Genomic DNA, 14,187 nt, shown 5'->3' on the forward strand with positions numbered 1-14,187 from the left:
TAAACTAATTGTTAGTCACAGCCCTGTCCTTCAGAGACTATCCAAAATAATGTCCTTGATTTACAGAGCTTCGATTGACTTTTATTGCTTTTGCTGGTTGGCTTGAAGCTGGTACGTGTAAACCCTTTAGGGACTAATTACAGATTAATTTCAACACATTATGTCAAAAATAAAGATATTGCAATGACATAGTTGCCAAGAGTAGGAATTAATTTTAAATGTCAAGGACAAAACTAAAGTGTGAGAAAGAACAAATACCTCAACTATACTTAAGTACATAATTTGAGCAAAACAAGTTATTTACTCCGTCACTGTGTTGGCGTGCAGATGGTGATAAAGTGAGGTATTGGTGGGTTTACTGAGACATGACGAGTGGCAGCGATGGCTGACTCAACCTTTCCCTCCCTCTCCACAGGTCAGTGAAACAGGCGAAGCTCTGTGTGAGCTCGTAGCTTCAATCCAAGTCTGTTATGGCCCGAGCTGCGACTCGGCCTAATGGAACTGATCATTTAATGATCTGTGGCGCGTCAGTGCCAGCACAGAGAGAGTGAGAATGCCACACTGCTCATTGACTGACAGCAAATTAAAGTCTAATGCTGTCAAGATGTGGAAATAGGCATTGAGACTTGGACGACAGTGCGGTTTTTAATGTTGGTATAAAAGTGAAGGAGGGATCCAGTGTAAGCACACACCAGACACACACAGACACTGAGTGGACATTCGTTGTTAGTTATTTGACAACTAACATTTTAATTTAGCATATAATCTAATCTCTAAAAGCATTTGGTAGAAACAAAATGCAGCCTGTATCCGACACATGCAAACATTTATTGTCCATAATTTCATGCAGCCATCTTTTCTGCCACACAGCGACCACCCTGGCTACTTTAACTGTTGGCCTGAGACAGGTTAAACATTAATCTACTCTGGTGAAACATGGGGAGGTGAGACAGAGCGCAGACTTAGTTTCTGACCGTGTCCAGGTGAGTGCGCTGATGCTTGGCGCGGTCGCTGGAGTTGCTGAAAGCTTTCTGGCAGCCAGGGTGCTGGCACAGGTACGGCTTCTCTCCTGTGTGGCTCCTCAGGTGGATCTTCAGGTTCTCCAGACGTGAAAATGCTTTGTTGCAGCCCTCGAACTGTGGAGGAGGGAAGAGAACACGCACGCACACACACACACACACACACACACACCAGAGGAATGCATGCACACACAGACACACACACAAGGACGACCACAGTCAGGCAGGTGTGCACAGGACCACACAAGGAAATAAACAAACACCCACATGCATGCACACATACACACAGAGAAAAAAAGAAATCAATCAGTGTAAAGCTGGCATAATCTGGTACAATGTGGGCTCTGTATACGTGTGCGTCTGTGACTCAGAAAGAAGCTGTCCCACTCTTTCCCTCAGTCCCTTGATCACTTGCACAGCTGGAGGAGTTCACTCTGCAACACAGACTCACCAGCTACGGAAAAGTGAGAGATGCTTAAGAACATGGGTGGTATAATGGCGAGCATTTTTTCCATGGCTCTTAAATTACGCAGCCAATCCAGGGACCTTTGTTGAAAACCATGTGCACTTGAAAGACACCGGCATGCGTGACAGTACACCTGCCTCAAGGCTGCCACTGTGTCTAAATTGCAGGGGAAACTGGAGTGTGCAGTACAGCGGCGGTTAATGGGCTGTAATGCATAGCATGAGATAAGTGTTCTGCTGTGTATAGTGCACCAGACTGACAAGTGACAGTGACTGTAAACAGGCTCATATCCGACCCAGCTTGGCCCATTTGATCCAAACCACTCAGCCAATGAACACCACAGATTTGTTAACACATGAATGATTCATGAGGCTTCTCGCATATCCACTCCTGCTCTTAAGCAGAAAACATGGCTGATTGGTTGATGAGGCGGTCCATGTCAAGACCCCCTACAGGGGCTGCTGTGTAAAGAGTCACAAAGCGTATGGGTGTACAGTAGTATTGGAAGCATAGCTCAATGTTACGTATATCTACCTGGAGTTAATCTTATTTAGATATTCAGCAGCAGCTGGACATCAATATACTGAGACTGTCACAGGGCACAATAGAAGCAGGTGAAGAGCTCATGTTAGCATCCTTCTTCTGTACAGCCACTTGCATGTCACCCTATAAAAGGTAGTGGTGAAGATGGAAAAAGCAGCCCTGTCCCCAGAAGAAAATGTTGGCTTTGTATTTTTCTGCAAACCACACATTTCATTCATATCATATCAACGCTTCACCTCACAATGTGATGTAGTATATGAGCTAACTTTGTCATCGGGAGGTGGAGGGGATGATGGTGTGACACCCAAGCAAGATGCCTGCCAAGCTGTAGACCACTGTTTAAGACCAACAAACAACAAAACCAGTTGTTTTTAGCGAGTCATTGCTGTGTTTTTAGTGGCTTAATAGCCCCAAATTTGGGTGTTGTTTAGCAGTCTGTTAATATTTTTCCAGCAGGGATAGTGACGTGAAAAGCCGGTGTTATATACGAGACACCGCTCTATTCTACAAAGGGGACTGTGCTCACGAAAACTAGGTATCTTAAGCCAAAATACAATCTTTTCCCAACCATAACTGAGTGTTTTTTGTGCCAGCATTGTTGACTTGTAAACTTTAAAACGTATCCACGACATAATTACGTGCAAATGTAACAAATCTGTGGTTTGCATAAACATACAATGCCAACTATTTTTCTGGCCATTGGGTTGGAAAAGGAGGTTGCTCCATGACGAATATTAGATTGTATAAACTGGTGAAGAAAATTCAAGCAACTGTTAGTCGCTGAGGTTCAAAACACAGAGAATCTGGGAGCTAAGAGGGCTGATAAAAATATGGTGTGACCACTCTCACTTTAAACTCTTGTGTTTTCCCTTAAATGTCACACAGTATCCTGTAACAGCTTCAGCCCTCTCATTAAACCTTCCCTACAACCAATTTCTTGCAAAGGGCTGAGCTGACCTCAGTGCAAATGCAACTTTACTGACTAACTGTTGCAGAGGCGCTGCAGTCCCTACTGTCCATTGTACCCTGACCTTTAGTGAAGCCTGCTGACAACTGGTCGGGTTACGGCGAAGGAGAGAGTGACACCATTCTTCTAATGGGCCTTCAGCTTCATCTAGGCTCAATACTCATCCCTGGTCTCCTTCATTCACTCACACAGCAGCACAGGCAGGGCCTTCTATTCACTGAGGCTCCATTTAATATAGGCGAAACCTAAGCCAGTCATGGTAGAGCCGTGTTGGGTGACCGGGCTGATCTGTGGGTGTATGTGCCTGTGTGCCTCAGAGTCTTAATCTGCCCGATTATGGCAACACAAGGCACAGCTACTGAAGTCTGTCAGGCCTTTGAGCCGATGAGTTTGGAAACAAAAGCATCCTTTCATGATCAGAGAGGTGCTTGTTTTGTTTTAGCAACAAGATACCAACTAACAATTTATACTAAGTTTGTCAAGTTGATTTTACTGAAGACTGGGCAAGCATATGTGTACTGAGACATAGGATGTGAGCTATTGATGCACCAGAGTGAACAGAGCTTTTAGTTTTATCATTTGTCTGGGTATCACTGATGCTAATACCTTGCCTGAATTTATGAACCAATCTTCTCAAAAGAATCTTCATCACCATCCATATAAAAACCTGGATCGTATAGGCTGAAGTCTAAGTTTCCTGACACACCAAGGTGACGGTTGGCCATTGGTCAATGTCAGGCCACTGGTGAGCATCTGTAGGCCTAGTTTTTGCAGTGTGTCCTGCACCCTTTGGCACTAGTTGGCCCATGTCGTCCCTTGTCGCCTGTTTTTTGGATGATTCAGCATGTTGAATGAGCGTTGGAGCAGGCGGAGCCCATCAGTGAGTGAAATCACTCAGCAACTTATTGGCAATTTAGCTCCTTGCACAAGAAGAGAAACAAAAGTGAGTAAAGCCAACAAACAACTCAAGAGGGAATGAGGTAAAATTATTTTTCCAGCCATTGAGCCCCTAAACAGAAACGCTTCACAATTGTTTGTGTTATTCTTCGCTGACGCGTTAAATATCTTTTGTTCTTGCAACATCAAGTTGTGTTTTTCGCTAATATACTAACTGGCTTACTAGCATCTTGAATCTGTCCCGTCATCTTCCAGTTTCCCTTTTTAAAGATAGATACAGACTATCACCGTTGGCTGTGGTCTTCGTGGTGTGTTCAAGTGCAACTTTTTGGTCGACACATGGGTGACTTAAGGCGATGTGACCGTTGGCCTTTATTGCCACTACTTCATTGATGTCGGTTTGGTGTGTCTGGGTCATAAAATTGATTTAAATTAAGAAATTTGACATAGCAGTTCTTGATACTCAGCAGTATCCCATTTCTATCTGTAATTAAAATGAGGTTTAATACACAGCCCTATGTACGATATGAGATCTAATGTGTACTGTTTGCTGTGGCTAAGGCTGAGAAGAGAAATGCATTAAAATTATTACATTCAACATGACTAACTTCTTCACCAGACAGCAACACAAAAGTCACAATGAGGATCAGGACAGGACTGGAATGTAGTATGTATAACATATAACATATTACACATACACTCTGTCCAGGCTTCAGCATACAATCATGGAAAATGTCTTTAAGAGTTCACATTGCACAGTGTTGTACAGCGGAAACATATTATTCTAAAGTCATGCCAATCAAATGTTTCGGATGGAAACGAGAGACGCAGCAAGGGTGGGAAAGTTTAATAAAAATCTCAGTGCAGAGGAACATCCACACTGCCGTACCAGTCATGACAGACGCGGTCCATGCTGACTGCTGAAATACGGCGCCGGGCATTTGAGTCTGGAAAACAAACACGGCTATTATTGACGTGCCAAATGTGTGTATTTATGTATAAGGGAATAATCACTCTTTCATTGCTTTCTTTTCCGCAATACAAATTTGAGGCTAAATTATAGTTACGGGTCCGTGGAGGAAACCGTGTTAATCGTGTAGAGCGTATTATTACTCTGGAAGCTGGACTAGCAGGGAGACGGCTGCGTATGAGGTTTTCCTGCCTGCTGGGAAACCAATAGGCACTGCCACCCCTAGGCATGGACATAACCCAGAACCCTGCATGAAAAATTGTATGCTACAGTAAGATATTTAAGTGTGGCCAATCTGATGGTTAAAATGACTTCTTTCAGTGAGTTCATGGACTGTCGGAAACCTACATTGGGTTGGATATCTGGGGCATGCAGTGCTGTGCAGTTAAATCCAATATTGCTTCTGTTACTGAAGGAAAGAATCAGTGATTTGGACAGTATGTAGTCCTATTTTGTTAAAAGGTGACCCGTGGCCCAGGTTATGGGTTTGATTCATACTAGATTAACCAAAATTAAAAGTATAGTGATGATAAAATCCTCTAAAAAAATAATATCTGGGTGTTAAAGAAGCATAAGTATCAGTATGTTCCCTATATCTTTCATGAGGAGTTCAGAAAGTAATGAACACATAAGTTAAAGTGGTATAAACACGGAGTTGTGGTGGCTGAGGCGTCTGACACAGGATTGATTTTACCTTTGATATTATCTATGAAAACAGTTTAGACAGCGGTAATCACATTAATTGCTTTAAACATGTTTAGTTTTCCTCTCTGAAACCTCCGTCTAAGGTAAACCGGCAGATCACCACACGAGTGGAGCAGCACTGGCAGCGTGGAGGGATTTGAGCCCTGTTTGACACCGTCTCACTCTTGAGTTGGGGGATGGGGGTGGGGGGGTCAGTAGCTCAGTAAACATTCGGGATGACAGCGGGGTCTTGACATGGCTGAAGGGGGCTAGAGCGGGTTGAAAGGGTGGACAGGCAGCTGATCACAACAGACAGATTATGGGCCCAGCATGCAGGCTAGTGGAGGTGCGGCGGGCCTGAGGCCTTCATGGGAAATGACTCCTGACTGGCAGGGAAAAGGCCAAACAGTGTAAGGGCTAAAAGGCAGCAGTGTACGGCTCTCCTCACATGCGGCGGCTCATTAGCAACCTGCAGGAGCTGTGGATGATGGAAACAAACCGGCCGTTATGGAGGGGTGTTGGGAGGAAATATGGCTGCTGACATGTGGGGCAGAAATCTGATTAAAAGCTTTAATGAATGGCACTGGAAGAGAAATGCAAAGAGAATCAGAGGTAAGGCAGAGGTTCTTCTCTTTGGAAAAAACAAATCTGACAACGGTACTTGCAGCAAAGGTCATCACCTACGGGAGTCATTTCTTCCCCAAGAAAAAGCTCCAGGAGTTATTTACAGTCAGGCTTTTCTAGGGTTGCTATAGATGCAAGGCAATCTCCTTCAGCACTAACATATCTCTCTGGCCCTGGGCAGTAATTGTAGATCAGGCCACTGACTAATGATGGGGAGACTGGATTTAACTGTTTGGCTGCTTACTAGCATGAAATTCACTATTACTCATGTTCAGAGGGCCCCCATAAAAGGAAAAAGGTCCTCAGAGCCTAAAAGCCTCCACCAATTCTCCGCTGTGATCAGTTTTACCTAATACATCCAGGCTCCTTTACTGCCAAGCCTGACAGACACGATGTAGGGCGAAGAGTTTTGGTGGCAACTGAAAACACAGCCAAATAAAACATGTTATAAAGTGCCAATGCTCAAAAGCAGCCTGTATAACTTATAAGTATGAAAAAAAAGGTTTGAGGGAATGAGTTGGTTTATCACAAGGTGTCTTTCTCTGCCTCGACCAACGAGGAAAACCACCAACACTTCAGGATCTGTTCGGAGGGGAGGCTGTGGAGCAGAGTGCCCCGGCTGCGGATGGGAGGAACATGTGCATTTAATCTGCCTGCTTCCAAATGCCCTGTGGCAACCACAGCAAAGAGCAGAAAAACGTAAATGGATGAAATTATATCCATATGATTCAACGAGACAGCTAAGGAGAGGCAGGTTTCTCATGCGCTTCGTCAGGATACAAAATTAAACACAGCTTGGCTAAAACATTCGCATTACATAGTTTACACATATCATTTCCACTGCGAAGCGAGACCCTTTTAGCAGCCAGCCTCATCTGTTGCGAATAGGGCTTTAATTTGAATCAAAGATAGCGTTTCTTTTTTTCAGAGGAGGAGATATGAATTCACACACATTAGCTTTGTTTCTCCTTGAATCATCTTTTCTCCCCCGCCTCATTCACTTTGCCTAATTCTTGGGAAGCCTTGATTTATGAGATATGAGTACACACAGCAAATGACTGAAAGTGAGGGAGTGTTGTCCAGATGCGAATGAACAAACGACCGGAGCAAGAGCTCAGCCGATAAATTGGTGGGAGGAAGTAGTCATGTAAATGACTACAGAAATTGTTCTTAACAGCCATTTTGCACTCATGCCTGAATAGTTTGGGGGCCAGATTAAAAACTATGTGGATGGCACAACAGGAAGCATTCGTATGATGACTTAATGAGGCTGCTCACATAATGAGCCGGCACAGCTGTTTTGTTCCTCGCACAGACTGTTCTGCTGGAGATTGAGGAGGAAGTGCAGTGATGGATCTGAGCCCCTGTTCCCGTGGTGGAGGCCTGGCACAGTGTGAGCCTGGCTGCACAACAACATGGTGAGGCTTCATGGAAGCACTTAACCTGCTGTGATTCAGAGGCCTTCATTCAAATGTCTACCAGCTCTGCAGCCCTGCATCAGATTAGAGAGCTAAGATGTGATTTCCTCTTAAACCAGGCGGCCTGGGGTTTACCGGTTCACCAGGTTGAGGAAAAAAGGAAAACGGGGTCACGTTCTCAAAGAGATGAAGTAGACTGACGGGAAAAAAGATATTTCTTGTGTGCTATCATGCAGCGCTAGCTTAGAACCATACTGACATCAGCTTGATTCCTCTGTTGCCTCACCATATTACATTTTCCATCTGGGCAAAGGCTCAGCATGTCAAGAAATTATTTTCACACACACATTCCTTACACTCAACTGTATGAACATGGGTCAGCTGTACAGCTCCCTGTGACTCTACTTCTTACAAACATTGGATCATGTTTCTGATCACATCCATATCAATGCTGCTCAGTGAGAGAGGACAGTGCTGGACGCAACAAAGCCAGAGCTACAACAGATTGCACAATGGATGCTTTTAAACCTTTTTTCAGACATGGAGTCTGTCACATCGCTGGCTTCACCATCTGACAACTATCAGAATTGCTTTTTGGCATTTGATATAGTGTGGGTCTCCATAATGGATCTATTCAAACATTACAGGACTGTGGTGTTTACAAGATATTTGGCCCCTGGTGTAGGAGGAGTGCAAAAGCCTCTTTTTTTTTTTACTAGCTGCCCTAAATTTAGAAATCAATGATTAATTAGGTAAGACATTTAGAAGAACAGTCCTGTTGCACCCAAGAAGACGTAAGTCAGGTTATGATGCTAATTTAAATTAACTTGTTGACAGGTTTGTAAGCATATACAGTTTGGGAAAAATGTGAAAAATAAAGCATCAAAAAAAATAAATAAAAGAAGTTGATGAATGATAATGACTAAGAGCTCAAAATTTAGGGGGACTTGGGTGATGATTAATATGATTTTGTAAGTTGTTTTCTCTTTAGCGCTGCACCACAAGAGAAAACAACTCCAATGAAAACAAATGTTTTATTGGTCATTTGCTGTGAGGAAAATCTTACAACTTAGAACTGGCTTATTGACACAATTTCAAGGTTTATTGAAGTCATTTTATGTCTTTGAGCAGAGGAAATTATTTTTTAAAGTAGAAGGGCACTTGGAAAGCGCAGACCTACTCCAAGGCCAAATGCCCTATCTCACGATGTTAATAACAGTGAAAAATATGTTAAGGGTTTGCGGCAAAATTAATTAGTTGCTTCTTTGGTCCATGCTACACCTTTCCACCAACTTTTATGAAAATCGAGCCAGAAGTTTTTTCTGTAATCCTGCTGAAAGACAAACAAACTGAACCAAAAACATTACCTCCCTGGTGAAGGTAATGACAAATTTACTACAGTGTAACAGAGCGAATCATAGTGATGATTTACAGTAACTTATGGGTAGAAAACCCCGTCACCCCCATCACATACATATAATAAAATGATGCAGAGCAAACGCTGCCTCAAATGGTTAGTTTTTAGCCACCTAAAGAAGGCCCACCTAAAAAAAAAAATCATATTAGTGTACGCTATATTTAGAATAATTTCAGAACTTTACCTTGCCATCAAAAAGCCCTTTCTGACAGGAAACTGAAGCTGTTATCTCAAAGCCACCAGACTCCATTGATAACGCTTGACTTAAACCCTTTTGCTCCTTGGGGAACATAGATCATTTACGAACTTTCTCCAGCTGGTTCAGTGTTGGGTGATCTTCTCTGCTTCCTTCCAGGATGTTCTTGATTCCTTGAGTTCTGCCTTGACAGACCTTCTCCAGGTGTTCTTTGTTCTTTCCATTGATAATAACAGACAGTTTACTTCGTAGAAGATGGGAGTTCCTGGTCTACCGCTGCCTCGATCAGTTGGTGTGTAAGATAAAGCAGTGAAAATACTCCAAATACAGCGAACACTTAAACTAATAGTCTTTTTTTCTGTGGGTCTTTTAGGTGGCTAAATTATTTTGCTGTGTCCCCACGGCGGTACATTGCTTAGCTTCCTTGTCCTAAAATTTGGTTTATCAAAGATGCAAGCAAAGCAACACAGAGGACAAAATAAGCACAGCAGAAGCGTCAGATACTCCGGACCCCCCTGTTCAACTATGTATCTGTAAACGTTACAGTTATGGCTTGAAATGACAACAGAAATAAACCAGTTTGTTTTTGTTAGTTTGACATCACAGGGATTTGGTCGATTCAAAAAACAAAACAAAACACACATTTACTTTGTTTCTTTACATTTAACCTTGTGCTGTCGCAGCCCTTTTCTGAATGTGATGATACTCAGTTTAAACTTGAGTCGTGTTGGAAGTGTTATGGAAATGTTTATATGTCTGACATAGTGAGATTGCGGTCATAAGTTTCCTTTCAGAGTCTAAATTGCCATCATACTTATAGTGTTCGGTGCTGAAAGGGGCCTTTTATATTCCAGAGAAGATTAAGGACTGAAAGATGAGAACGATTTATTGTGCAGTTTGAGGGGTGAATATTGTCTCAATAACCACTAAGTATGAGGGGGGTCTGGGGTGTTCACTTTGGTGCAGAAACACATGATCGTGTGACCTCCCATTCAGTGAAAGGCTCCTAAAAGAGCCATCCCACTTTGTCTCGTGACAGTGTTTATTCTCACAAACCAATCCTAACCATTTATAATGGCTAATTAGAGTGCAATACAAAGCTTCCAGTGCCACAGCCATTAGTAACCATCAAGGCATTAATTATAAACCCATTCACGAAATCTGAACCCACCATGAAAAAGACAGACTGGGGGTTACGCAATGAAAATCCTAAACATGATCTGTGTTCCGAGCCGGCGCCGGGACTGATGTTACTGGCAGTCAATGCAGGATCCTGTTTGACGGGCCCATGAGCTACGGCGTCCTCTGACACCCGGGCTTCAATCTGTCCAGCACCTTTCACTCACACCTGCCTCTGCTCTCACTCTCGCTTTCTCTCTCTTCTCTCTTTTACCCCCTTCTGCCAATAAGCTCCTCTTGCTCCAGCCCTACAATGGGGTGTTATATACCTCCATGACTCCATTTCATATCGCTGCTATTGGGGGATGACAGACACCAATTCAGCAAAAGCCAGTAATGACAATAACACTGATCCACTTTATCACTCTTTTGTTAGACTATTTGACAAATACTGCACCATCCAACGTCATGATTGGCCTGTGCTCTTTTTTGGATCATCACTGTCATCCTTTGGTTTCTCCTTTCTCTATTACTTCGCCTCTGAGTCTGCCCAGCGTTGTAACTTTAGTATTTAGGCATTCATTTGACTTTTTCTTCCAAAAGTAAAAATTAGTTTGTAGCTGCATAATGTCAGCTCTAAATCTCCAGAGAGGAAACAGTTCTTTACTTTAACCTGCCTTTTTTACTTTCAGTGTAATGTTCTTAATTTCACAGGGAGAAATTTGTCCAAACAAGAAGAAAATGTGTCGCATTACTCAGTCAAAATGCAACATGTCTTGTGATTGCATTTCATTTTGGTCTATTGAGGCTGCTGGCAATGGAGAAATTGGCATCTTTGGACATTGCCACAGGTCTGGAAGGATGCCCTTGCTCTGACAACAACTCCTGAAAGTAACCACTCATGCTTTAGAAAGAAAAAAATCCATCACTGAACCACAGTTTCACTCCAGAAAACCAAAGTATACTGCCAGTAGCTGAATTCTAATGCAGAGAAAGTGTTTAAGTGTTGACTCTTGCTTTAATCAGAGAACAATGTTGAGCTAATGTATGCAATTTTATTTTCAATTAAATTCAACAGAAAAACTTCTCTGTTGTGTTCCCATTCTGTGATTTCAGAAGATAAAGTTGATGTAGTTTTTAAAATCTTGCCTGCTGGATTTAACCCCTGGCACTGCTGACGATCTCGGCCTACATTGTTTTCTTTCAAAGGCTCTGGTGGGATGAATTTTGAAGTTAGCGTTAGTGAGAGTCTTCATCAGTTCTTGAGTGGTCAAAAATGCTTTAACCCCAAAATATGTGTTACCAATGGTATCAACACAAACATTGCTGCAACAAAAAATAAGCATGGGAATGGCTATCATGTATTTCTATCATAATGTTCTAAGCCTTTATACACTCTAAATTTTAAAAGTTTGAATAGGCGCCTAACCAAAGCTCAATGTTTGTTACAGATTTATGACTAGAAAAACTAAGACTGGGAAAACTTGACACACTGTGCTGAGCTGCATCTCAAATTAATCTCCAGTTTCCCAGCTTTCAGATGATGTATACCACCTCTATGGGATATATACTGTTGACATGCTATCTCCATATAAAGATCCCGTCCCCCCCAAGAAAAAACAAAATGGGTCTATGGCGGGTCTCATAGGGCTTTAAATTCTTGTGTGACAATCTGACGTAACAAATACCACAGCTGAAGTCACAGTGTTCCTGTATCATAGAGACTTGTTAGGTAAAGAAATAAAAGCCCTTCTCCCTTTTTGGCAAACCATCCGTTGTCTACACAAGGCGAGAGTTGACACAGCTGTCTAAAGGCCTACTGTAGCATACACTGGACAACTCTATAACTCTGACGTGACAACAAATAAACACTGCAGAAGCCCAGAGAGTTGCCAAGGCAAATACCTTGATGCCAGAAGCACTATAGTATTCAGACAGAAAACATGCCAGCAAAATTAAACAATAGGTCAACATGGCATTGTGATCAACACCAGCATATAAAGACTCAGGCAGGGTGTAGGGGAAGAGTTTATGCAACCCTCTGGAGGGGAACCAGACCACAAAGCCTTCTGGGTAAAAAAGCAGCTGCCCAAGAAATGTGGTGCAACGGTGCCCCTAGATTTGTTCACTCCTCAGCATGCCAAAGTTGTGTTCTTTTCTGCTCTCTGTGGGTTTCAGGGTCCAGTTTCCAGTTATGTGGATATGGCTGGTTGCAATATATCAGACTGCGTTGGATATTCAGTGTGTCAAGCCGAATCACGCCTCGGGCATTCTCGGTGAGCACATCACCATTCATTCACATTTCAATAAATCAATTCACCACATTTCAGTATATGGTTCTGTATTCATATTCAATAATGCAGTGCACACTAACGCGCCTGTGCCCACTGTCCTATAGGAAAACACATTTGTTGGAGAACAAAACCACTCCCCATTCCTGTGCTATTACGATGGACTCTTGCAACCCGCCAACGGCAAAAACCTGAGTTCCCACCATTCACTAGTATTCTTCAGTAAACGTTTACATATTTATGGAATATTTCCTTCAAATTTCTCATCAGACATATGTTTATGTTCGCTGTAATATGAGTCCCAGCCTGGTACTCGCACACAATTTGCCAGTTAGAGTGCAGGCACATTATGATACACCACTTTCCCCATATACAATATGCATTTCCTGGCTGCACTTTAAATCATGCGTGACCTGATCTAAATTTCTTGGCTTTATTCCTTTTGTAATGAAATTGGCATGTTTTGTTTTTTGTCTCTGACACGGATGCATTGCGATCTAAATGACAGCTGCTACGTGACACAGTATGAAAGATCGCTGTTATGAGAAACTGGAAGAACAGAGGAAAAACAAAAGGATATGCTCTGACTTAAAGGCTTCTTACTTCTTCTGTAATTCAGCCCAAATAACTGAACCAATCTGGTATAAACCCTGCATAAACCTTTTTACATCGATGTTAAACCAATTCCAAAGCTGAACACACTGAATGTGAAACAGATGTTTGTAGACTTGAACAGAAAGCGAGAGGGCTTCTTTCTGGAGACAGTTAGAGATCATTGGGGTGTAAACCTCAATGGGGGAGAGGTAAATCCCAACTTAAATATCAGCGTCTCAGTAGTGCCAGTTCTGCTGGGTCATACAATCATAAAATAGGGTCAAAAGAAATTGGATCATTCTGCGTATTGTGTCCTTACATGTCCCACTGCAAAAGATTTTTGGTCCTGTTTCTCTGTCTCTCTCTGATTTCCCCCCGTTCTCTCATTATCAATCATTATAATAGATGTGGTTTGGTAAAGACTCACTATTTTGATATATGTGCCATTTAACGCCACAATCCACGCCTCAATATTCGACTTGGATCTTTCCATTTGGATCGCTCCTCACTCTCTCTCACTCTCTGGTGGGCATTTGAAAACACACAGAAAGTCTTGACAGTGTAAACACACACAGGTCTCAGCTTGGAAAGCTCGGTCAACTTGTAACAAACACTTGAGTTGTGTGCGCAACGGCTGTGCTAATGCTTCAAAAATGCTCTCAAGTCCACATTCAGTGCATACCAAATCACTTGTCATGCATAATGCCTTGTGATGAATACTGGGCAAAAAATGTCGTTTTTTGGGATGACATCAGTGGAGCTGAATTGCCTGCCTGGCTGCGTTTCTTCCAGCCTTCACTTCTTTTCTCAAACATTCAAATTAAAGCCGGCACAGTAACCACAGAACACCGCGGTGCATAATTTAAACTTGACACCCTAAACGTAAACACGTCTTTCGCTACATAATTTATCCATACTTCTCTTAGTGTTTACTTTGCACGGTAGCAACTCATATATATTAGCTGCAGGTCTAGCCTAGTCT

General features: G+C 42.5%; 1 protein-coding gene across 2 annotated transcripts in view; it reads right to left on the minus strand.

Moving 5' to 3' along the window:
• The window catches only part of LOC126396457 (zinc finger protein GLIS1), a 92,882-nt gene that overhangs the window by 31,602 nt on the left and 47,093 nt on the right, over positions 1–14,187 (minus strand). For both annotated transcript variants that reach the window (XM_050054555.1, XM_050054556.1), the window contains one exon: positions 975–1,136. In XM_050054555.1, coding sequence (XP_049910512.1) covers positions 975–1,136 — 162 coding nt within the window. The remainder of the gene's footprint in view (positions 1–974; positions 1,137–14,187) is intronic.

Source organism: Epinephelus moara, chromosome 10 (genome assembly GCF_006386435.1).
Source record: "Epinephelus moara isolate mb chromosome 10, YSFRI_EMoa_1.0, whole genome shotgun sequence".
NCBI classification, from domain to species: domain Eukaryota; kingdom Metazoa; phylum Chordata; class Actinopteri; order Perciformes; family Serranidae; genus Epinephelus; species Epinephelus moara.